The following is a 26,353-nucleotide window of genomic DNA, read 5'->3' as shown; positions in this document are numbered from 1 at the left end:
ATAAACTAGCCGGGAAACCCGGCGTCGAAACGCCGGGGTAAGCCACAAGTCAAGGTGTGACCCGCCATTGAACACTATGTGGAGCGCTTAATAAGAGCCGTAATCTGTACTACACGGTCAGGTGGAGCGCTTTAGTACAGGTACGCAGTATGTCCTTAATCGAGTAAAGCGCACACAACACTATAGTGTTTCGGCTGTAGTGTATTTTTGAAAATATAACTCTACTGTAACTTTAGCCAAAATAAAAACACAATTTACAACCATTTGTTACCCCGTCATAGGAAAAACAATTGGTCAATTTTATTTTATTTTGCGAAATAAGTTTCAGTAAAGGTTAACAAATTAATTGTGACACTGGACTGAGCACTTAGTACAGATAAATCGTGCGAAACATGCGTTTAGGCTTAAGACCCTATTCAAAAAAACTATTGAAGCTTTGGTTTACAAAACACAGGATACACTCTGTTGAAACGGCGGGTTAAGCCACAAGTAGCTGTGTTACCCAGCGTTAAACACCAAATTGAGTGATTAATAAGAACCGTCAACTGTGCCACACATTCAGGTAAAGCGCTTTAGTACAGCCATATAGTGTGTAGAAAATCAAGTGAAGTGCACACAACTTTATGGTGTTTCCGGTGTAATATACTATTCAAAAAATAACTTTCGACAACTTAGGTAAAATAAAAACCCAGATTACAATTCAATGTTACCCCGTCATAGCGAAAGCAGCTGGCCAACCTTCTTTATTTTTCAGGGAATGTTCCCGGGAAAAGTTCAAAAAAATGTTAAGCTGAGCGCTTAGTATAGGTAAACAGTGTGTACTTTTTTTCTGTAAAAAACGTTATCACAACTTCGGTTAAACAGAAACACAGGAAACAGCCCGTTGTTACCACCGGACTAAGCGTTAGTACATCTAGACTCTGTCGCACATGAGTATAGGCATAACACCATTTTTAAAAAAACTTTATCGCGACTTCAGTTTAAAAAAAATCAGGAAACCGCCTGTCGTTATCAAGTTCAGTGAAAAAAATATATACTCAGCAATTTTATTTTTCAGCATAAGCTTTCATAACAGTAATAAAATTGGTAGCTGCCTATAACTGCATTTAGCTACTTTCACTTTTTAGCCAGAGGTAGAGCTAAAAGGAGCTAGATAGGTAGACCCAACTTCTACATAAAAATAAAGAACAATATACCAAACTGAATAAAAACTTTAAAAGAATAGGAATAAATAGATAGCTATAAGATAGCTATAGCTAGCTGCCTCAAAATGTACGTTTTGTAGCTAGCCAAAAACTTAAAATTGGTTTGTTTAAGATTTATACGTAGCTAGAAAACGTGATGAAATATTCACCTAACATGTGAAAACAAACTAAATAATCCTATAGGATAAAAAGTACTCAGAAGAAATAAGGAGGATTGAAAGGAAACCTACAAACTTCACACCATCACTTCCAAACCAAAATGGCCTTCGTAGGGGTAACATGTTTCCTCCCGTCGGCATGTTGAGGCCGCGAAGCACTTGGATTGGTCATTAGTGAAAATGGAGCCTCGTGATTGGTTTATTACAATGAGCGGCAAAGCAAGGCCGGTAAAAAAACGGGGTCTGCCGGGGATTCGAAATAAAGCTGCAGGGCCGCAGGGATTTTCGGCGGGTCTCGCTACTTGCTCCGCCATGTTGCGCAGAGACAGACAGACGACGGCTATTATTATAGAGAAGTGATTCCTCAATACTTTCTAAAAAATCCACATTTTTCTTAAATCTGTTAAAAAGATGTGCTGGTATTTAAAACATGGTTAAACAAAGCATATGGAACAAAATAATACTATGTAGAGCACATTCTTGAAATACGCACAACTACGATAATATATCTTTCGCTCCGTGAAGTTCTTAAAGAGCAAACTCTTTGCCGTTGTCTCGCTGTCCGTATAAATAAATAAACGACCGGCTCTAAAGAAGATGTTGTCTTGAAGAACATTTCTGAACTTCAGTGTTAAAGAAAAGGGCGTTTTATGGTGCGCTGTTTCCGCGTTGAGTTTAGACCGGATTAGAAAGCTACATTCACAATGGTTTTGTTTGACAAAAAGATTCCGCCATCTTTTGTTTTATGTTGACGTAAAAATCAACATGTGAAAATCTCATTATATGTACCTATTTTCTATAAAAATTAACAAAAAAAAAGTGAAACATGTATTAAATGCTAGGTCCACAGTTAAGAAATGCTACTTACCATCAGTTGTAGGTACAAGATAAATCCCATAGAAAATAAATGTGAAAATGACGCAATTCATGATATGAATTTTCCGCTAATGTTACTTTTTCTATAACGTAGAGTTTTATAATTGAAACACAACTATTGCATTAACTATTGCAGAAAATTTATAACAGCATTACATTGTGCGAATAGACCAATTTCAATGTACATTTCCATTCCGCAAAATACACGGCCGCAATAGAAATACTAACACGAAAACGAGGTTAGTGTAGAGACAATTTTAATTTTCCAGCGAAGTCATGCACATGTTCACCTTTATCACTTCTCAAATTAACTTTTCAAATGGGCAAATTATAAACTTTTGGCAAAAGAAATAGAAAATGGCATTTACTTTATACCCATTGAGCTTAAGATGGTGGTTTAAATTTTTTTCTAGTGTTCAGCTAGCTAAGTTTGATTGATTTTAAATTCATCTACACGAGCACTAGCATTGATTACTGCTAGGTTGGATATATTTTTTTTTTAAAGCATCTGTAAATAACATTATGACTTGGCTATCCTAAGCTTGTTGGGTTGGTGGTACGAGGCTGAATACTGGTCGTAGGTTATATATTCAAAAAATTGTAATAAAAGCAACGCAAATAACTAAGGCGAAAGCATGCTTACTCATAAGTACCCTTGAGCCTTGGTTATCTTAGAATTATGACCTATATAAAATATTACGGTTGCAGCGACAAAAAATGTTGTTGTTTTTCAAATTCACCAATGTTTCTTTCAATAATTATTATTTCTATAAGTGTTGCCAGTAATATTTTTTTATAAGTATTGCCAGATTGTTTTCCCACGTCAGGTATAACTATGGGTATTAAAATTTATGTATACCTAAAAAAAAGTGAAAAACTTAAGTAAAGTTAAGTAATTAATTAAATCAATCAATATTGAAAAAGGCTTATTTATATCTAAAATGTAATTTATACTGTACATGCAGCACAAGTTCTTGTTTATGCTGTGGAAATTTCAAAATAGATTTCTGGGAAAGCTATTAATCGTAAGAACTGTATGATAAAAATTGTCGTCCTATTTCCTGAAAATATTTAAAGAACTGTAATTATACGTGACAAATATAATTATTATTAAAAAGATATGGAAAAAAAAACCGCCAACAAGTTTCAGACATTTTCTGTTGTTTTGTGTTCCAAGGCGGACATAAATTTTTAGACTCAAGTATATTAATATAGACAAGTATCTCTGGGAGGCAGTTTTGTTAAAGCATATTGGTGGTATGGCAAAGACCAGTCCCTTCCACGCTTTATTTCCAAATGAAGACGACTTTTCATGATAGTATTGAAATATATTTCCCATGTAAAGAACATTTAGAACATATCAGTAAAACGGTGGGCCACAGGGGAGAAAATTTTAATCATAATTCAGCTTTCACCACCAAAACTGTGCCTTTTGTTGCTTCTAAGTTTTTCTGATATTTTAAAACTTCTGCCAGAAGTACTTTAAATCGTAAATATAATAATTGGTCTACATTTTACCCTAACAAGTCTTGGGGATCCGACAAAGAAAATCTCACTCCTCTTAATTTTCTGGTTTTAAGGTCTACTTCAAATTGATCATTGAAGTTCATTTTATAGATAGCTATCTGTTTTGATTTTTGAAGAAATTATTATAATTGGTTAGACTTTACAATTTCATTGCCTTGACTATGAAGTTCCATCTCTTTATGATTACTAAGATTATAATTACTACTTTATAATTACTACTCTATAATTGATTATAATTACTACTTTGTTCGTGCATGTAAATCACATACAATAAAAGAATGAACACACACACTGTAAAAGAATTACGTAATATCGCGAAAAGCCGTGGGCTGACTGGTTACTACAGGCTACGCAAGGCTGAATTGGTTTCTTTGCTGGAGGATGTACCACAGAGGCCACCTAGAAAGGCTGGACAACGAAAACCAGTCAGGCCTGTGATAATAACACCAACAACGGAGGCCATGGATGTATTTGAAAAACAGGAGATTTCAAAAAATCGTTCGATCGTGAAAACCAAGATGCGAGGATGGTACAACTGGTAAGTGGACGCTGTTCCCAAGCCTATAAAAGAGGGAGTCAAGAGAACCTATGCGTCCTTCAAACGTAAAGTTATGAATCTCTATGATAGTGTGACTAACATCATCGCGAGACCTACGCTTCATGATAAAGTGGAAATAGAGGATGAAGAAGACTATCTCGAAGAAACAAAATCTATATGATCAGCCGAGGCAAGATTTTACGCCTCAGGAACATAAGCACGCGCCGCACAAGAAATTTCGAAGTTTTCGCAATTCAGGTGTAGAAAAGGCCGACATTGATGGATAAATAGAGATGATGAGACCTAACGTGAAAAGTTTGGTTGAAGAGCAGGTAAAACATATGGACTTGGCAAAGGTACAGCTGTCCCTGTGGATCATGTGGATAAAAAAAATCGTGCCAGTCTCGGAGGACCCTGAAGAAGACGATGACGAATATATCAGGGTAAAGAAAGCATTTAATAGCAATGTAACAGGAATTGTCCAGGGTTGCGACGTAGATGGTGTACTGGATAAAATTTTTGCTGAAATCAAGACCCTTGTTGAACATCCGGCATTACCCCAAAGTGGATTTACTATTGATAAAATTCTACACCTAGATGTAGATTTTCATAAACTACGGTTAACAAGAGGTTCCTCGTACATAGAACTACCCAAATGGATAGCCTCGCAAAAGGCCATCATCAACCCAAAAAATGAGGATGATGAATGTTTCAAGTGGAGTGTTATAGCATCATTACACAATCAAGAAATTGGAAAAGATCCAAAACGAATATCACAGATGCAGCGCTATATCCCTCTTTACAATTGGCAGGATATAGAGTTCCCAACAACCATCAAAGACATATCCAAGTTTGAGAAGAACAACACGGACATTGCGGTGAACGTTTCGTATGTAATGGGAATGAAGATCAACACCCTGCGGCGATCCTCGCACATTATTAAGCGTAACAGGCAGGTGAATCTGCTGCTTATCACCGAAGGTAAAAAGAGTCTATCGCGACTATTAGGCAAGGAGACATCGAAGAATAGAAATGCGATGCATTTTTTCCTGAACTGCCGTCAAGCCTTCAACACAGTTGAATCAAGGGACAAGCATTATGGATACTGAGGCAGTCATTATGGATCATGAGGCAGTCAAGGTCACAATGTCAAAAGAAGGTGAAAAATGGATAAGGTATAGGGATGGGCATCAACAATTCAAGGTACCTTATGCAATATACGCGGACTTTGAGAGTCTACTCATTCCAGTAGAAGATGCAAGGGGGACGATGAAGACAAAAAAGCTGAACAAACATGTACCATCTGGCTGGTGTACGTATAGTACGTTTGCATATGGAAATGTACCAGAGCCACTAACAGTGTACCGTGGCAAGGATTGTGTTACGCGGTTCGCGAACCATCTGGAAGATGAGGTGAAGTGACTATACTATACATTCCTGCAACAACCAATGTTGGAACTAACAGAGGTTTTAACGAGGCCACGGAATGTCACATTTGTATGAAACCTTTTAACGACGTGAGTAACCGTAAAGTTCGGGACCATTGTCACTATACAGGTCTGTATAGAGGCGTGGCGCATAATAACTGTAACCTCAAATACAAAATACCTGGTCATATACCTGTCATTTTCCACAACCTAAGTGGGTATGACGCGCATATCTTCATCCGGGAATTAGGGGAAGTATACGACACACAGAATATTGGTTGTATAGCGGCGAACTCGGAAAAGTATATCAGATTCAACGTTAAAATTAAGGTACCACTTGCAGGTATGAGGTATGGTGATGGTAAGGTCTATAAGAAAAGAGAAATCAGGTTCATCGATAGCTGTAGATTCATGCCATTCAGCCTGGACAAGTTGACAAGCAACCTCAATGATGAACAGTGTAAAAATCTCCGTTGGCATTTCAACAAGGATGATAAATTTCAACTCATGCGTAGAAAGGGCGTATACCCGTACGAGTATATGGATGATTGTCATTTTTGGCAGCAGTTCTCAACCTCGTGTTGTAATCCTTAAGCCAGGGCTTTTTGTTAAATTGAATGACCATATGCATCTTCTTTAGCTTCAGCCCATGCCTTGTGTCCTCAATAAGAGCTCTGATATGCACCACGTACTCACGCTTGTCTTTTAATCAGTATGGTAGCAAGCTGCAGCTCTGTTACATGGACACGGCCTCCTTTGTATACCATATTCGCACGAAAGACTTTTACAGCAATATCGCGCAGGACGTTGAGAAACATTTCGATACAAGCGCCTACAACGCGGAAGATAACAGGCCTCTTCCTATAGGGAAAAACAAAGAGTCGTTGGCATAAGGAAAGACGAACTAAGTGGGAAAATTATGACGGAATTTATAACACTCAGAGCAGAGCTATATGCCTATAACAGCCTTACGAAAGAGGGTGGTGACAGGAAAGCAAAGGGCGTCAAAAATGTGTTACAAAAAAGTCCATCACCTTCGACGATTATAGACGATGCCTGGAGGAAGGCGTCGATATATACAAAAATCAGGTGTTAATTCAACGCCAGAACCATCAAATCTATACCACAAAGGTGAACAAGTTAGCACTTAACAGGCAGGATGACAAGCGGCTTGTGCAACACAACCAAATTATGACGCTAGCCCGTGGACATCACCGCTGAGTGTTTACCCGAGAATAAAACCATGGAAGTGTGTTTGTATATCGCTGTAATACTACCCTATACCCTGATCGCGTTTTTTTTTTTTGATACAGAAAACTATTAAAAAAGATGCCAGAGATTGCACAAGTATTCGACTCCGCAGAATCTTTTGAACACGTTGAACAGCCCACGGGTAAGCGCCAAGCTTTGAAAGAAGTCCTGCGTAAGGGCAAAGGGCATCTTTTACCAAAGAAATGTACAGAAGGCTTTGTAGACAAGGCACCCGATGAGGCCATTGAAAGGTCCATACCGAGTATGTTCAACGAGAGCTTCAAGAGAAGGGGAGAAAACGGCTAGGGCACTGTCTACTTACGTGGTTAATCTGTACGCGAACTTGATCGAAAATTTCGTCAACATCGACAGTGTCGAGGATCTGCGAAAAGATATCGAAGAGGACCCTATAATCCGGGACACCACGGCAGACCTTGGTATTCTCGTGTACTGCACAATTGGCAGGTGTTTAGCACCTAACTTGGTGGTTGGGCATACAGCCCAGCATATGGCTAAAAAAGAGGATGAGGAGACTAGCGAGAAAGATTCTTGAGGATCAGGTGAAATTTATCTTATAGCCTTCGGAGCTATAAGAAAATGGAAGGTTCTAACCAAATCATAACAAAGAAGAAAGAGGGTCGTGTTGCTGCTGACAAGAGACTTGCAGAATAGAATCGTAGGAACAAAGAAAGCTTACAAAAGAACGTGAGCAAAAGTTCTTCACCAGGTGATCAAGAACCTGCATCAGGCCTGTACAAGTCGATAGATCACGTATATGTCTATGGGGTAGGTGCACTTACTATTTTGGCAGTAGGGGTTTGCGTCTATTGTAAATTTGGAGGCAAAAATGAACACTACAGGTCCACCTCTGAAACCCAACAGGGACAGCAAGGCAAAGCTCAATTTCACATTTTTAAAATGCACTCAATAAATGAGTAAAGCAACACCTCGTGCAAGCAATATAACCCCCTACGAAACACAGGTCATTGATTCCCTCTGGGAGTCCGTTAGGCTAGTATCGTATACTATTCTTATAGCCCTGGGTGCAAAAAAGGCCCTGGGGGTTTCTGGGCCAGGGGCTAACATGGATTTGGAAGATGGTCTGAAATTAGCCGGCTATATGACGGGAGCAATCTTTCAGATTTGTGAACATGAAAGGGTTACGGCTTTTTGCAAAGATTACAAGGGAAGTCAGATTTGCCACCATGAAAGATACCAATATAAAATTTGCGACACCCCTGGACATCTCACTTATATCATATGATGTCGAACCTACGTGGCCATAAGGGGAAACAAGGAGCTCAGCTCTCAGGAGTATCTTGTGTGCGACATGGTTGCGCTGCGTGCCCATATTGAAGCCCAGTTTGTCGATGGGATGACCTAAGAAAATTATGGTAAAGGGTCGCATATCGATCACAGGGGGCCGATTAAATGTCGAGAATATGCCGATGCTCCGTTGCTTGCCAAGGTTGCTAGTAGACTACACTTTACCAACACTCAACCGATTTGGGCGAGTAAGAACATGTCAAGAGTCAATCGACATATTACGGAATAGGTGGGCATCGTCCTGAAAAAATAAATGGAAGTACACCCCATCAGAATTGATTTAGAAATTAAAAAGACCCAGCAACACAAAAACTACATGCTTCTTTACACTCTACTCACATACGATATTGTGCCTTGGTACGCCGAGATTTTAAAAATACCCATCAAGGCACCCTTTCTTTAATCCTAAGCCTTGCCCCATATCTCAGGAAAAGGCGCGCCTCATCGAAATATATCGCAAAATATTACGGTACCTACAGGGTAAGCTATCTTTTGATTACCTGCCCATCGAATATAACACTTGAAAGACCACGTACTGTGCCGTCTATCAGGGGTCTTTGGTGAACAATCACGGCGGTTCATGGATTTGTACCAATTGCCTGTCAACTATCCCGAAAATACATAAAAAACAGGGCGGCTAATATAAAAATGTTAGACGTTGTTAGAGACCCCCACATCTGTATTTCTACAGGTCCGATCGATCCTAAGGATCAACTGTTTGAATGGATTCAAAAATTGTCCTCGTTGTTGGCAGCTGAAGAGAGTTTGTTTGTCGTTGACGACTGTATAGCCGACGAGAGTCTCAATAAGCGGCAACAGTCCCTGCTTGAATTGGCTATTTCAGGTGGACAAAGGAAGCATAGCCTAAGGCTAATAACCCAATCGTATACTGCTTTACCTAAGAACTTGAGGCGGCAAAAGAAGCAGTTGTTTATGTGGTACCCAAACGAAAGATCGGATATGAAGATGATCGACGAAGAAACTAATTTGATAACTGACTGGGCGGATATCAAGACTGAGTTGAAAAAATCCAAGCATGCCTGTTTATATGTGAGGTTGGAGCATCCTATGAGTTTAAAAATCCTCGAGTGACCATACCAGATCTGGTTCTATCTGAAAATATCACAAAAATGTCTTCACAACTTTCGCTTTTCAACACAGTACCCGCAGGATCAAATTGAAACTCCGTTCGATAAACAAAATCAGCCTCTGTTCAAACATGCCGATCTGGGACGGTTCTTAGGGATTGCTGACATAGTGCGCAATTTTCAATGTTTGGCTGAAGAAACTACAACAAGACAAGAAATTATAGAACAGAAGGTTGGGGGTGGCACCCCCACACCTTTTAAGGGGAAAAATCCGCATGACGTCTTTATTACATTACCAGGCGCCTTGGACATTGTTGTCAAATCAAGAAAGTCCAAGGCTGTAGCTTTGACAAAATGGTTGGCTGGGAGGGGGGTGGAAAAATTACAAGAAGAAGTCATGGAGCATCGTTAAGCCCTCGAGGACAGGGATATGGCGCTGGCGCTCCTTGAAGATGATCTAGACGACAGGGACAAAGAACTTGCGGTGCTGGGGGACGAGCTTGAGGATAGGGATCGACAACTTGCGGCACGGTCCCAGGAAAATACAAGGCTTCAGAAACAGTATGTACCACGTGCCCAAGATCCCAGGAAAGACAACGTAATTATAATCCATCGCAAACATACTGCACAGGACGACGACGGGTACCATCATCTTCCCTATTACTGCACGCGTGTTCATTAACAAGAAGAGGTTGTGGTTCAATGGTAACAATCCAAGCGCGGAGGAGATTGTCGTAATAGATAGTCCCAATGGCATGCATGCGTTTAATCGATTTGAAGAGGATGGGCATGTGGAGAACTGCGGGTGCCATTTCAGGCTTATCAACCTTACTCGAGTTGACCTGTATGATTTGGGTGTCCTAGCACCAGAAGAGTAATTTTATGACTCCTCGTGAGTTATAAAATTACCACTCTTTAACATGTTCCGGAGGTACTTCAAAATCCTCTGGAAAATTTCAGGATAATAAAGAGGTCCTGCCTTGTAAATGTCCTTGATCATGTCCGCAATCTCGCTGGCTTTTTTGGTGCGTAGGGGTCTTGCCACCTTGTACCTTGAAGCCACATCAATACCTGTGAGGATATACTTGCACGTGTTTCTATGCAACTTGTCGTGAGGCATGTATGGAATGTCAAACTGGTGCATGGAGTTAGGTGTTGTATTGGTAAAATGGGGATAATCGACACGTTTTGGACCCCGAATATGACCTAACAAGAGCAGCTGACGAGACAGCCAGTGAGTGACCAGCTTTTTGGATAGACCATTCTGCTTCGCAAGCAATCCGATAGCCTTGCGTCCAATCCAGAGATGTTCTGGTATGTAGTAAATATTACTTAATTTTTCCGCTTCTTCCTCGGTAACGATGTGTGCTTTTGACATGTTGTTTGTTACATGTCAAAAACGTTTTACAGATACTTGTAAGCAACAAACCCCAAAAGGATCCAACGATAAAGGTTAATTCACCATTCTGTTGCTTGGGAGATGGTGTATAATAATCTGACAATTTCGGCACCTTATTATTCGTTGCAATGTAGTACTTGTACATGTCCTCTCAGGCTCTTACCGGCCTGTATTTACATTTCCTGTTTTTTGTTAAAGGAATCTATCTTGGTCTGCCTTTCCTTTACCCATTGGGCTTGAGCATTTTGGAGTTTCTCCATTGCCTCGTCATGCCTCTTATGTTCCGCCTCACCATGCTCTGAAAACTTACTAAACAGAGAATTTGTCCCGCTGAATGCTAGGGCGTTAATTAGCGCCCCTACTGCCATGATCGCGAGAGTTGCCATTTATTGTTTGGCAAGCTTGCAGTCTTTGCAGCGAGATCTTATCCTTTGATGTTCGCAAATACTTCCAATTTCACAGTCTTTGCAAATGGATCTTATTTATTTATTTTTATTTATTTATTATGAATCTTTTAAAAGGATATATACATTTCAGAGATAATCTCTGCTATCAATATGTGTCCTTTGTTAATAAAAAAAAATATGCAATAATTATACAATAAAAAGGATAAAACTTCAACAGAGAAGTCAAAAAAAAGAAATTATTTAAAAAATAATTTTACTTGTTTCCTAAAGCTTGTGGATATCCTTATATCTATTGGTAGGCTATTATAAATCTGAGATCCCATGAACTAAAATGAATTTTTAGCAAATTCTAGTTTGACTTGAGGTATCTTAAGCAATGTATTTTGATTTATAGTGTGTATTCTGTGACGATGTAGTGAGAAGTAATCATGAAAATTACTACAGGTATCTTTTACAAGTAACACAGCTTGTTTATCCATTTCATTTTTTATCGGCACAGTTCTTGTTTTTAGTAAAGTATCCGCTCTTCGTTCAAGTGATTTTAATTTCGTTTGCTGCGTTTGATTTAAGTTAAGATGAACAATTCCATTGAATCTAAAGACCGTAACTATAACGCTTGAGTAAAGTAACTTCACAGCATTTTGTGTTAAAAAAACCATCAATTTTTTCAACATGTAAAGCTTAGATGACGATTTTTATATTTTTGATCAAAGTCTTTACTAAGTCCAAGATTTTGGTCCAATATGGTACCCAAATAGGTGTAACATGAAGTATAACATAACAAGTGCCCATTAAAGTAAATCTTTAACTCACGCTGTTCAGAGGGGATGATAGAAATTCGTTTCGCAGTACCGAATAGAATACATTCGGTTTTGCCTTTCTTTAGATTGATTATCAGGTCGTTTATTTCCAGATAATTATATACTTCAAACATATCTGCACTGAGCTTCTTTTCGATATCATCAACATTCTTTGCTGAAACATAAATAACCGTGTCGTATGCAAATTGAAAAACCTTCGTGTTAGTTAGACAGTTCTCGAAGTCACTGAAATACATCAAAAAGAGCACAGGACCCGTTTTTAATCGTATGTGGTACACCACATACGATTGAAAACGGATCAGATAGCTCTTGTCCGATTTTGACAATTTGAGCTCGTTGGAACGAATAATCAGTAAACCACTTCAATGCTAAACCTCGAACTCCATACGATTTCAGTTTCTCGAGAAGTCTGTCGTGTGATAACGTGTCAAACGCTTTAGTCAGATCTAACTACAAAGCCCCAGTAACAAGACCGTCACCTGCTCGTCTTATAGAGTCTGTAAAAAGTGTTGTTGCTAATTCTGTAGATCGTTTATTGCGATAGCCAAATTGATTTTTCGAGAGTAAGTTGTTTTGTTCTAAGTATTCTAACAGTTGACGATGAACCGATTTTTCTAATATTGTGGATAATACTGGGAGGATTGATATCGGTCGAAAGTTGTTCTGATCTTCAGAATTTCCTCCTTTGTGTAAAGGTAACACTTGTGCTACTTTTCAATCGTTTGGTATTTGTCCAGATCTTAAAGACAAGTTGATGATGTAAGCAAGTGGTTTAGCAATGACACTGGCTGTATCTTTCAGCAAATTCGGAGGTAAATTGTGAATACCCGTTGCTTTGTGTCGTTTCAAATTTCGGAGTTCTCGTTCAACAGAATTCGTGGACACATAAGAGAAGGTAAATATAGACTGAGTTCTCTGCTGAATTTTACTTGGTGCTTTCCAAAGAAATTGACGTAATGGAAAGGTTTTTTCTTTCAAAGTTTTAGCGACGGAGGAGAAGAAGTTGCAAAAAGAATTCGCTTTATTCAAGTCGCTTGCTAATGGAACGTTCGCCGTGGCTTTTCGACAAGGAAATATAGATTTAATCGTTTGCCAAATTTTCCGCGGGTTGTGGCGGTTTTCTGTTAAAAGTGTTAAAACTGTTATTTCTAAGGCACTTATATTCATTCCAGTCATTTACATTTTTTGTTTTACGAAACTTTCTCAATATCTTCATTGCTGTTTTGATGTCAACGTTTAGCCATGGACAAAAGGAGCCTTTTACTCTCTTTGTGATTGTTGGTGCGTGCTTATCAAAACATTGCGTAAGGATTTCACGAAGAAAATCCCATGCTTTGTTTACGTTATTCATTTTGTATAACGGTTCCATTGCACATTGTGATATATCTCGTTTTAATCGTTCGTGATCATAACGAGAATAATTTCGACATTTTATTGTCCTAGGTTTTATTTTATTTCTGTTGATTTTTCGTACACAACCAATTACATCGTGGTCGTTAAGACTCAAGGGAGACGTTATGATCGAAGCGATAGCATTGACATCTGTAGTTAAAATAACGTCTATTAAAGTGGAAGTTTCATTTGTAATTCGCGTCGGGGAATTGATAATCTGATGGAAGCTTTTTAAAAGAAATAACGACTTTAATTCTTTGCACGAATTTTTGTCCATATAATTGATATTTAAATCTCCAAGGACAATTACTTCTTTAAAATTGTGTGTTGCATTTGTTAAAGAGTTATCAAATATCTCGCTGAAGTTCGGTAAAAGATAGTTGAATGTATCCGGGGTCGGTACGTGGTACATATCAAAAAGTTTTTGGCAATTTTTAGAATAACTTCAATGCAAATCACCTCCAAAGATTCGAGCTCAAGATCATTTCTTCTCTTCCACGTAACATTTTGCGAAATATAAATCCCAACTCCGCCACCAGCTCCATTCAGACGAGGTTTTGATACGAACTGATACCCAGGAATTTGAAATACGTTTTTGCTATCATGTGCTGGTGATACGTGTGTTTCAGAAAGCGTAATGATATCAAGATGGTCGTGTTTTTCAAAAAATGTAACAAGTTCCGCAAAATTATGTAAAAGTCCTCTAATTTTTTGATGTATTATTTTCATACCTTTTTTTCTTGTGAAATCCATAAAAGTAGGACCAGGACATCTCTCCACATCACCACTAAGTAATAGCAACAGTTGTACGCTAATATCTGGTTTTAAAAATAAAGACTTTTCTCTTTCTATTATAAACAAGGATGCATGAATATAATCTGGTTTATTAGTTGTCTAACATTATAAGTCCAGTAAACGAATTGTAAACATTTCTGTTGTTAAACCAAGAACTTGTAGTAGAAGATATTAAAACAATTTTTAACAAAATTTGCAAGACGACCGATCGCGGCGCTGCTATTTTTAATCTTCCTACCATGTTCCCTACAGATGCTTCCACCCACACAGTCCTTGAACCTTGATATCCGCCTTTTGTGAGGGCAAATACCTCTACCTCCACAGTCCTTACACCGGTACCTCTCCCTTTGATGTTCGCAAATATATTTACCTCCACAGTCCTTACATTGAGACCTACGTCTTTAATGCGGGCACCTTGTACGATCTTTTGACGCTTGATTTTCATCCAGGCATTTAATACACGTTTTTGTCAGGTTCCCCCTCCACCTCTTGAAATTTTCTAGGTTTAACACTTTTTACTTTTTGAGCAGCTCTTGTTTCCCTCCATATTGAGTCGTCTTTTGTCGTTACGACAAAACGAAGTGTTGTCTACTAGTATTCTACAGAGTGAAAGCGGCCATCTAGTAGGTTCAGCTGGGCATGCTCGAGCAGGTATACATAGCAGCGTATATCCCCACTTCTGTTGGCTTTCTTTGTCATGTGGAGGGTAATTCCGTCACTCAGGCGTTGTAGAGCCCTCCCGGAACCGTGAAGACTGTGATCAGGGCTTGCTCTGAAGTATACAAACAACGCCTACCTCTTGTTGAAAAACTGGCCAATGGTCACATTTGATTCGTGACTACCAAAGAGGTTCACGACTTGTTCGAGGTGGTATTTAGGAAGCCTGGGATGAGAGTGGAGCTCGTTAGTTTCAACCTCAACGGTGATGGAAATCTTCTGAATCTGGGGGTTGTAAAACACCTCGTTGACACCGGAATAAGCCTTTACTTTTGAAGGGTCCACGAACAATAGCAAGACACCTTTTAAACTCTTTGCCGGGGTGTCGATTTGAAGATTGTAGCTTGTATCCTGTCTCTTCATGGTAACCACCTTGCTTTTTAGGATCCTTTCGTAGGGCAACGCGAGACGACTATAACGTGACATCATGGCGCTCCCGAGACCCTCATGATTGATCTTGTCGAACTCCAGCTTAAAATTGGTGATTTTATAGGCGGCATCCGCTGCCTTGGCTGCCGTAGATCCAGAGGCCGCCGTACCTCCATCCTTGATAATGTCACCATGAGGCGCGAAGTGCAGGAAAAATTGGAGTATGTCGTATAACCCCACCGGATAGAAGGGAAGATCCTTAGTCAACTCAAACATCTTGCCCAGGGGTATAATAAAGGTGTTACCATATGCGGCAACAATGACCTTTTCTTCGTCAGTCCCAGCATGGTCAGTGGTTATTGGTTATAGGTTATTGTTACGATCAAATTTGGGTAGCCAGAATTCCCGGTAGACTGCGAGCGTGGAAAAATCATTGATATTTTGCACCTCGTTGTCATTCAAAGTGATACGTAGGTCTCGCACCAGGCTTTTGTTGATATTCGAGACAATGGTGCGTTTTGTATTGGTACCGGTAAGCTCCAAATCAAACAGTAGCTTGATACTCCCTGGAATAAAGACCTCCTCCTGTTGCATGTTAGGAATATAGATCTTCATTCCGATTGATTGTCGAGGGGATGTTACTAATCTGGACACGCTGCCGCCTACCCTTGATACCGAAAAGGGTATTGTTTTCTGCGTAGGGGTTGAGTTTGTCTCCAAATGCATTACTCATAACTTTTATTTATACCATATTTTTTTAAATAAAAGATATGCCAAATAATCCAGTATATGAACCCGATATTAAAGAGGATGAGGAGGGTCGTCCAGAGCATGAAGGTGCCCCATCAACACCAAGGCCAGTACCAACCCCAGGAAAGCAACAGGGCGTTGCGAGGACTAATATTCCGAAACATAGGCAGGATATACTAAAATCAAAGGTCGATAGCCTTTACGAAAATCTTAGGGAGGAGCTGGAGCTGCCTAATGCAAAACATTACGATGCGTTTAGAATGGAAGGTAATCAACTCATTTTCAAGGAAATAGTGATAGGGAATAGGACCCTCAAAGAGATAGTGCTTACGAATCAGGTGCTATAAAAGGGTCATTGGGTATTAATCATCTGCAGGCCCTGGACTTTGCTGACTTCAACAGAAGCAGGGAAGCGGTCCAGGTACTCCGGCAGGAGGCTGCCGACATTGTGAGGAAGAACAAGGCCGACATTTCGATAAATTCGTTAGTTGATATCGACGAATTCGTAGATGACACGGAGAGATTTATACAAGACACTTCGTTTGGTGGGAATGGTATCACCAAGCGTGAAATAAGAGGGCTAAATGAAGCAGCACTGACTATCAAGGGTAACATAAAACTACTGAAAAGCAAGATGATCTCATATAATAGAGAGATCAATAGGGCAGAGGACAAGGTAAAATGACTTGAGGGAAAAAAGACTAGGCCGGGGGCTAGTGAGGAACAACAGGAAATTTGGGATGGGGATATCACGAAAGTCAAGGAAGAGATCGAAAATTTGAAGGATCAGAAAAAGGCCGCGCAGGAGGCCAAGGGGAGACTTTCCTCTCAAATATTTAGCCAACTGGAGGTCATTAAACAGACGCTGATGAAGATCACTGAGGATGACACGTCCCTGTTTCAAAAGCTCGAGGTGTTGTTCAAGGAGCAGGGTCTGACTATAGCGGCCGTTGGTCTACTCATAAGCACCACTGTACTCGCTGTTACAGGAGGATGTGTCGCAACAGGTGCTGCAGGAGGAGCAGGTAAAGGGTTTGTAGAGAAGCAGCTGGAAAGATTGGGAAAATTCCTGAAATACCTGGCAGGTAAGGCAGGCAGGCATTACCAGCGATTATTGGTACAGTATTCTCGTTCTTTCTCAGAGTGGCAGCAACCATTGTCGAATATGCAGCCAAGCATGTGGTAATAGACAAGAAATGTACGCGATGATTAGTCCTATTCCTGCCGTGATCAACACTGTTTTGGTATCCTAATGTTGGTTTTGACCTTCCAGCGGTGGTAGCCTCTCTACTTTTCATGTTCCTGTATGCTGTTGACTTGATAGTATGCCAGGAGGGTGTAGTATGCTTAGGGTCTATAGCCTGCCTAGGAGGTGTAGTATGTCTAGGTGTTTTGATAGTATGCTTGGGGGGTGCGGCATGCTTCACAATAGGCTTATTATTTACGTCAACCTGCACCCCAACGCTTACGTTGGCAGGTGCGATCACGATATTGTTGTTACAACCCTCAATTTTACCGATGCGCAAGTTCATATCAGAAGGCAACATTTACACGCTGGGCATAACAGCAAAATTCACCAGAGTTCGGGCATATTGCAGCACCTTCTGAAATTGTGTTATATCTTGCCCCACATTCTCTTCCCGCCGTACCGCGCTTTGAAAATTTTGCATCAGAATTTGCCTGGTCGTATAGTTGTCCGCCCCAGAACCCAGTAGGGATGCCTTGGCAATAAGACAACGTAAACGCGGATAATTTCACTCAATTTTGTCAGACCTTCCGACGTCAGACCCTGGCTTGTCGGTATAATAAACTATGCATAGTCCCCGTCAACCTGAGGCAACCACGATCCATTTGTCAATGAAGACATGACAGCCCTAAATTTGTACAAATCATTAGGATCTGCGCCATACTTGCGACATACTTGTGCAAATCCGGAGGTTGAGTAGGGATTTTTGTACTGATGAAATTCATCCTCATACGGCATGGGTACCTTCAATCTTGCCAATATACGACGCGTGTGGTAATAGACATGAAATTTGAAGATCGAGTTGACAAGTGGTACGGAGCCAGTCATATGCTTGGCAGAGATGCCTAATGCCGTAGTTGCGCAATGGGTTGCAAATTTACCCTGAATATTCCAGTAGTCAAAGGCTTGTCCCGTCCACCCCACTCTGACAGAGTCATTCAGCAAATTAGTTGGAATTTTTATGGAGTATTTGGTAAACCCCGGAAATATTACAGGGATATGCAACTCCTTCGATACATACAGCTCTTGATGGTCCAGGTTTGTTATACCAAGGGGCCATTCTGCCCTGTCTGACTTGTACTTTGCTTTGGGGTTGTACAAATACATTTTCATCGTTTTGTTATAACAAAACGATGAAGCAACTCTACATTACGAACATTAAAAAGCCTACGATATTTGAGGATTACTTGGGGCAGGATACTAGGATTGCCTTAACCCTATTCGGTCCGGGGGGGATTCCGCCCCCGCCTGACGGTTTTTTTTTTAAATAACTCCTTATTGCTATGTTATATGGCTATTAAACTTTTTGAGTTTCAATATTTATCTATTAGACACCTGTAATAACTCCTGTTAGGATTATCCTTAAAACTTTAACCTTGCAACACAACTTTGTTTTATTAAAAAGAATCATTTTGCATAATTTGGACACGTGATTAATCTGATTTCCCGATTTTGTCGGATTTTACAAAGAAATCGGAAAAACCCTGATTTCGGGCAATTTTTGGCAATTTTTCATGCGATCCACGTAAAAACCGGAAAACATGTTGAATAACCTTTTATTTAGCTTTCAGAAACTTTAAACAGAATACAAAAATTCGATCTGGAACAAAAGTAATTCAATTTTAAGCAGATATTGTCATTTTTAACAAATTTTAAGGTTCTGATGACGTCATAGAAATAGTGCTGACGCAAGCAAAAAATTATTGCTTCCATTTCGTTCCTTTTATGACTAAAGGTGTGCCAAGTTTGATTCAATTTAAACAACCCTAGGAAAAGTTATTGAGGGAGCCGAGAGTTGTTTGTCCTCAGTTGGACGAAGACGACTGCCTACTTGATGGTAAAAAATCCAAAATTCTTGCTTTGCTTCCCACCAAAGAGTTAAACGCTTGGGGGGACATGCTGACCTGGAGTTTTGACACTCCGATACCTTCCCTTGAAGGGCTCGACAGATCGCCTCGAGTTCATGCTTACAGATGATTTTCACCACGACAAAAATGTATCGTTCACAGGAATTACGATGTGTTTGCTTAAAGAATAAACGATGAACGATGTAGCCAAGTTATAGAAGAATTTACCAAGTGCGCCCGTCGAGGACGATACTATCCATGAAAGCCAGAAATATAGACTTGAAAAGATCGGAGAAATTGAAAAATATCTTCGAAGTAAGATTAAAGAGCAAGATGGGCTTTCAAAAAAATTCAAGATGCACAGAACCTGGGTAAGGTATTGCGACCATGGACTGCTGAGTGTAAGTATTATCACATCGAGTGTCGGAATTGGGACATTAGCCACGGGTCTAGGCGCTCCGCTCTGTATTGCCATGGGTGGAATCACTATAGCGACGGGGCTTGGACAGGCAGGTCTTCTAAATGCCTCAAAGAGGTTAGGGGTTAAGAGTAAAAAACACGAAAGTACCAGACTACTCGCTGAGTCGAAATTAAACTCCATCGTTGATCTTATCTCGAAGGCTGTAGAAAATGGGGTTATTAATGACTATGAGTTCAGCCTGATCATGCAAGAGAAGCAACGGTATATGCTATTGAAGGAACTAATACGTCAACGCTATAAACGGCTTGTTCATGCCATCAACGAAAGGGAGCGCGCTCAGGTAGTTCAGAAAGGCCGAGAAGAAGGCACAAATGACGTTTTAAAAAAAACTGAAATCTGTACAGTATGCAAGCGCTACCTAGAGTCTCCACCTGTTTACAAACCTTAATTTTGTATATTTTGTAGGCCCTACAAGACCTACAAAACACATGGTTTTTACTCATCACTCAGCAGCCAATCGACTTTAAAGCCCTTGTACCGACATTCAACAACATGTACTTAAGGGTAGTAGTTTATACCCTGCACATACACCGATGATAGTGCCAGGATGGCACTGACTTGGCAAGGTTCATCATAGGGTACTCGCATACCGTGGAATTTAGTCGTGATCGCGTCCTTGCAGTATTTGAGCTTGGTGTTAATGTAACGCTCTTCTTTCACAGGCTCAGTCGTCAATTTCTGAGATATCAAATCCTCGATCTTGTTCCAGATTTGGCGATACTTTTCAACCCAGTCGGGGTACTCTTCGAAATCAAGACTCATCGTTGGTACGGCGCTGGCATTGTACCGGGTGACTCCATTCGGGGACCAGATTTTAGGCGTTTTTACCCTCAAAGCAACTACGAGATCTCGTGTATGATACCTCACAATATACCTTTGGTCTTTGCCTCCATTGGCAGGGATAGCATCCGACACTGTCAGATAGTCCACATTGATGTCGGTGATATCTGTAAAGGTAGCAGCAAAACTGTGGAAATTTCTGGGGTTGACAAGCTCATTCTCAAATTTTAGCATCTTTTATTGAATTTCAAACAAGGTCCGAGGATTGCTTCTTCTCGCACATACACAACTACCCCCGTTATATGTTATATATTACTGGTAGCAGTCCCAACACAGCATTTTAGCCTTTATAATTAACCTTCGTCCGCATGTGCAAAAATCGTACTCATCGAGTACGCGGCCGCAGTCATTACATTGTTCCATTACAGTTACAAAGACGATCCTCTAGGTCTTGAATTCTTCGTTCATTCTCCTTTACCTTCGATTATTATTGTACTAGGTCCAACAGAGATAGTGGTAGGGATAGAGAAATGCCGATTATAAAGATCATAGCTACTGCAGTTCCAAATACTTCAAATTTTGATTGAGTGTTGCACATTTATTATATAGTATTTTGTTATCTTGCAACCATGTTGTAAGATAACCTTGGTTTCAAACCAACCCCCAAAAATTTCTTTTGCGTCAAGTCACCCCTAAATCTTCTGAGAAGTCTCTAGTCTGGGGTAGGCCTTCCTTTGTAGCGCCTTTTCAATAACCACAGCGACATTTTGTACGCGCTGTCATACACTTTTCGCTCTTCAACATAAGCCAAGCAGCACGCATCTCCACAAAAGTAGCTCTCGTACACGTACTCACCACCGTCGTCCATAAGGGCAGCCATGGTTTCTTTCACATGAAAAAGGCCAGATTTCGTCATATAGTTTGTACTCACCTGTGGAGGGTTGTTTTTCATGGGGCACCTGACTTTGTCACAGAGTTCTGCAGAGCACCAGTAACAGGGTACCATTTTATTTTTACATTCCGACAACATCTAAGGATTTCACCTACACATTGGACACATGTTGTTGCGCATGTCCTGGGTTTTAAACTTGCTTGGCACAAGCCTTAGCACACAGGCATGATATTCAACGGCTTTGTTGCACATGTCATGAGTCTTGAATTGATCCGGAATAAACCAGAACATCTCATGGTCCTTTAGGAAAACCTTGTTGCACATGTCCTGTGTCTTGAAGCGGTATGGTACGTACGAGAGCGCCAAGGGATCTTTTTCAACAGCCTTGTTGCACATGTCTTGCGTTTTATCTGATGCATTTTTGAACCAACTCATTCTTACCACTACAACCCTTTCTTTCTCATGTTGGTGACGTGATTTTTTTTATTGCTGCGCCTGCGTTGAATTTTTTGATATCAGCAGTGTACGGGGAAAAATACCTCAATGCGCATGGATCAACACAGCATGGTAAGGACTTTACCTCGTTAGCATGGATCAACACAGCATGGTAAGGATTTACCCCTCTAGGTATTGAACGATCAGGGATTTGTTGTGTTTGACTGGGCGTGCGCGTGTTCATTCTTTTATTGTATGAATTTCGATTGTCAGTGATTACTGTATTATTGTACTGCGCATGTGTTGATTGTCAGCGGATGAGGCGGGGGGAATTAGCTCGATGTGTGCTAGAATTTTTTTACTCCTTTGAGGTATGATTTGATGTGCATGGATAAACACGGCATGGTGGGGATTTACCTTGATGTGCATGGATAAACACAGCATGATAAGTACTTGTGTTTGAGGGTGTTAAAAGCTTGACAACAGAACACAGACCACTATACTTACTGATGGGTGCATTTATAACAATCCGAATTCGAAATGATTTTATTGCGAGGCAATTGAGCTTTGCGAGCGAAGTGAAATTGTGGTTCACGTTTGCTACACGCGAGGTATACCAAGAGAATTATTGAGATTCTCAAAATTTCGATAGAAAAAAATCATATAAAATCAGCGTAAAGAAATAGGACTGATATTTTTGCACATAAAGCTAGGGTATTTTTTTTCTAATAAAACAAATAAGTTTGGACCGAGGGGCTAAAGTATAAGTCTAGTAAAAAATGCAATAAGTACGGCTCGTACCCCCCCACCCCCGGATTTTGCTCCCCCCCCGTCTTTTGGGCCAGATTATACGTCCGCCGAACTTGAACACACAAAGAAGAATATGCCGTGAACAAGAAACGGTAGTCGGCACTTTAGACACGTATATTTTACAGACCCAAAATATGCCTTATTTCTTTGTATTATAGCTAATTATTTATAAAATAATTAATTACTTATTTTGCAATTTTGCTTCTAGTACTATTATAGTTGTATTTTAATGAAAAATAATAGTATTAAACGGTTTTCTTCCTTTGAAATAATCTATTGCTAGTCCTGTTTCTAATCGACTTTACTTGTGTATTTTAAGCTTTTTTGTTGCTGTGCTTTTTCTGGAGATTTGAGTTGGATTGGAAAGCTCCTGTGTAAGGTACCCTTTTCTAAAGAAATATAGAAGTAATTTGTACAATTATAACGCGCCGAGCTGTGTTTTATTTTATTGTTTCTAAAAAGATGTATATTATCAATTTTAATTGGTTTTATCCAAATCAAGATAAGGCTTAATCACACGAAAGGTAGCTAGCTAGCTAGAGCTCTGTTTTGTATAAAAGAATTGAAAGTAATATGTAGAATACATATGGAGAAGCTGTATTACTACCTAACTGATAGCCAGATATAGGAAAACCTGTAGCTAGGGCGGAGACAAAACAAATAGCTCTGGGTGCTAGAGTGAGCCGACCAACCGTTTTTTATCACAGTTTTTTATTTATAATATAAGTAACCTGTTACAGTAATTAAAAAAAATATCCACTTTTGCTATCAAACCAACAGCAATGTAATTGTCAATAGAAATTAGTTGTCTGTACACCCCCCTGAGAACAAGGTTTAAAATGACATTAAAACATTAAAACTGTCATTAAACAGACAACTCCAAGGATGCCCAAGCCGCACACGTCCTCTAAACGGCGTGGGCATCTTCGAAACTGCTTGTAATTTTAGAACAAGGGTGCTGATAAGCTGCATACGCCGTAAAACGTGCAGGCGTTTTTGGGCAAGTTTAGCGTTTAGAAAAAAATTGAAGTATTCACCCGAAAAAACGAGCATAGACCATAAAATGAACTATGTGGTAGCAAAGTTCTTAAAAGAACTGTTTTGATGGTTTTTGATAAAATTTACTTGATAAATAACTTTTAAACTTTATTAACTCCTTTCTCTTAAAGCATCTTTTTCCAACTATCGTCCACAAGGTATGTTTCAAGGAATTGAATTTTGGAAATGCTCTAGGCAAGTTCAGGAAAATACGGGCGGTTTTGGAAGACAACCACTAATTTAATTCAAAGTTGCCCGAACTCGCCCTTATATATGTGGCCGTGCAGCTTATTGACACCCTCTTATTTTAGAATATTCTCAGGAATAATAGACCAAGAGAAATTATATCACAGTTTCTTGTCCACCGCCCACATGTGTTTGAGAACAACCCACATAAAAAAATTCATTATTTTTTAAATTATTTATGTAAAAATTACTATTTCATTCACGATAAACCATTTGTCAGTCATTTTATTCATCCAACAATATACCTATCCAAGGAGCTTTTCTATTAGTGCTGAATTTAATAATTGACATGATTCAGCATAGTTTTTAAAAGGGTCTGATTGCAAAATATGATTGCCAAAGTTCAACACTTGTAATATTTGTGTATTTGTGTACTCAGCTTCTAAAACGCAGACAAGAGACATTATAATTTCCTCTGGGTGATTACATTAATGTTGGTTGAAAAAAAAACTGAATGATGAGAAGCATGTGTTTTTGAATGGGTCTAGGACAATAAACTTATTTAATTTCCCTTGGCCTTGCATCAATCAAATTCTGAAAAAATAAACACTTCTAAAATGATTTTGTCAGATTTGGAAACTGTTGGTATGGTTGGAAATTTGCATATAAAATTAGTAAAGTTGCCAAATTGTTTAGTTTTTTCTTTTATACTTTTCCGAATTAGCCTTAATTATTTATGAGATGAAAAACAGCGCTTTCAATTCCATTGACTTGGCCATCCCTTAAAGGCACTGGAAGCTTCACTATATGAAAATGTTTTCTTTTTCTTTTAGATTGTGTACAATGGGAGTGAGTGATGTAATCTTCCAATGCGTGTAGTGAAAAGAAGGCGAAACCGTTATTGTTTTTCTGCCCAAAATTGAAGCTATTTAATAAATCTTGATAAAGTTAAAAAAACTGTTTTGATTTGTTTGTTTTTGTTTTAATTGTTTCCCATGAGTTTTCGAAATTCGTTCCAGCAGATTCTGTGGCTTCTAGTGCCGGTATTTTTACGTGAAAAAAAATACTGTTTTGTTGTAAGGTCATTTACGAAATCGTTAACGTTAGGACCAACTTCTGCGGGTTGTACAACTCGATGTATTACATATCTTTCGGAATACTGCTAAAAGTGTAATTTTGTATTGCGCTCTTTACTTTTATCATTCTGTGGGAAAAGGCGGTACAAAATTTTAACACGCGTTATTCGTTTTTGTTAGTTTCGCGTAATCTAATTTTCTCGCACATTTTGAAAAGAATATCCCACGCACATCAAATACTCGCGCAGTCTATTCGCAAAAAAAACAAACTGTTTTTGCGCAACGAATTGTTCTGCAGAGCGTTCATTTTCCCATCTCGTCCCCAGGGTTCTTCTATATGATATTCAATTTTGATGTATTTGGGAAGATGTTAGCGCCAAAGAAACAAGAAGCGCTAGGGACAAAGTATTGGATAGTTTAATTTTGCTTGCAACTTGCGAAATGCTTCGCGACCTTTTTTTTTAATTTCTAGTTTTAAAACAGTATGAGAAAAAATATAAAAATGACAACCGTGTGGTTTCTTTTTCATATGTTTGCACATCGATATTTCTTGTGTGGTTAACGCAGTAAGTTTTGGACGACAGATTAAATTCAGCTGTTATTATTGTTGGCCGTTGGATTGGAAACTGACCACAAGTGTTGTTCGGGTATTGATAAACAATTTGGTAAAGAAAAAAATTAATGACGTCAGCAATTTTGGTGAAGCCTGTCATCAAATTCTGTGACATATAGGAAAAAAAGCACCAACTTTTGAATTTTGTTAACGATTTTGAATGTTTTATTTATTTGCGGTGAATTTAGTAACAATAATAATAGAAACACAAAATAATAGACAATATAGATTTAGAAGTCACATAGAGCTTCTAAAAACACTAGCCGTTAACCCGTGGATATATCCACGGGTTCGCCCGTCCTATATTAGCCGCATTTCGTGTGTCTCGCTACTGCGGTTACCATTCTGAAAATTTAAAGCCAGCTTTAACCCACTATTGGATACCAATGAACAGTAAAAAACCTTACCTTTTTGAACTGTAGAAAAATATCCCACATTGAACGAAACTTTAATTAAATGTTTAAATACAAGTTAAGTAATTTCAAGTAACTTGGCTTCTATTGATTTAAGTTAAAAAGATAGTGACAGTGAATTAGCCTAATACCTCTATTGACTGCTTTAATTGTCTGAATAATCAAATTAACTTGGATTAAATTTCATGAACGACATTATAATGAGTCATTTCCACATATACTTTTTTCTGTCTCTGCAAAAGATGGTACGACAAGAGTAGCCCTTTCTCTGTGTCATACAACAACTGTGAAACGGATACAAGAACTGCAATACATAACGGACTGGTAAACTTGTGTATTTATGTCCCATACAAAGAGAGTAACGAACCTCACGCATTTTAACTTTTACTTCTAGCGCACCGATTCTAGCGCAGCTGATAAGATTCAAGATGATATTGATAAGTTGAAAAACTCCGATGAAATATCCCGTGTTAGTCGTACTGAATTAGAG

General features: G+C 39.2%; 1 protein-coding gene and 1 long non-coding RNA gene across 3 annotated transcripts in view; one reads left to right on the top strand and one right to left on the bottom strand.

Annotated features, from left to right (window-relative positions):
• Positions 1 to 25,917, bottom strand: part of LOC130655622 (uncharacterized) — a 62,555-nt gene extending 36,638 nt beyond the window's left edge. The window contains exons 1-2 of one of the 2 annotated variants that reach the window (XM_057458396.1): positions 25,858 to 25,917; positions 2,232 to 2,322 (exon numbers count right to left, since the gene is read on the bottom strand). In XM_057458396.1, coding sequence (XP_057314379.1) covers positions 2,232 to 2,292 — 61 coding nt within the window. In that variant the 5' untranslated portion in view covers positions 2,293 to 2,322; positions 25,858 to 25,917. Of the gene's footprint in view, positions 1 to 1,435; positions 1,498 to 2,231; positions 2,323 to 25,857 lie in introns of those variants that run through there. The other variant, XM_057458397.1, reaches the window with a different exon arrangement.
• Positions 22,825 to 25,077, top strand: LOC130655630 (uncharacterized). The gene is made up of 2 exons (XR_008984708.1): positions 22,825 to 23,061; positions 24,595 to 25,077. It is a non-coding gene; the product is annotated as an uncharacterized LOC130655630 (long non-coding RNA).
• Positions 25,918 to 26,353: the final 436 nt, after the last annotated feature.

This window comes from Hydractinia symbiolongicarpus, chromosome 8, assembly GCF_029227915.1.
Source record: "Hydractinia symbiolongicarpus strain clone_291-10 chromosome 8, HSymV2.1, whole genome shotgun sequence".
Lineage (NCBI taxonomy): Eukaryota > Metazoa > Cnidaria > Hydrozoa > Anthoathecata > Hydractiniidae > Hydractinia > Hydractinia symbiolongicarpus.
Note: the sequence above shows the minus strand (reverse complement) of the source record. Positions and strands in the feature narration are given on the sequence as shown.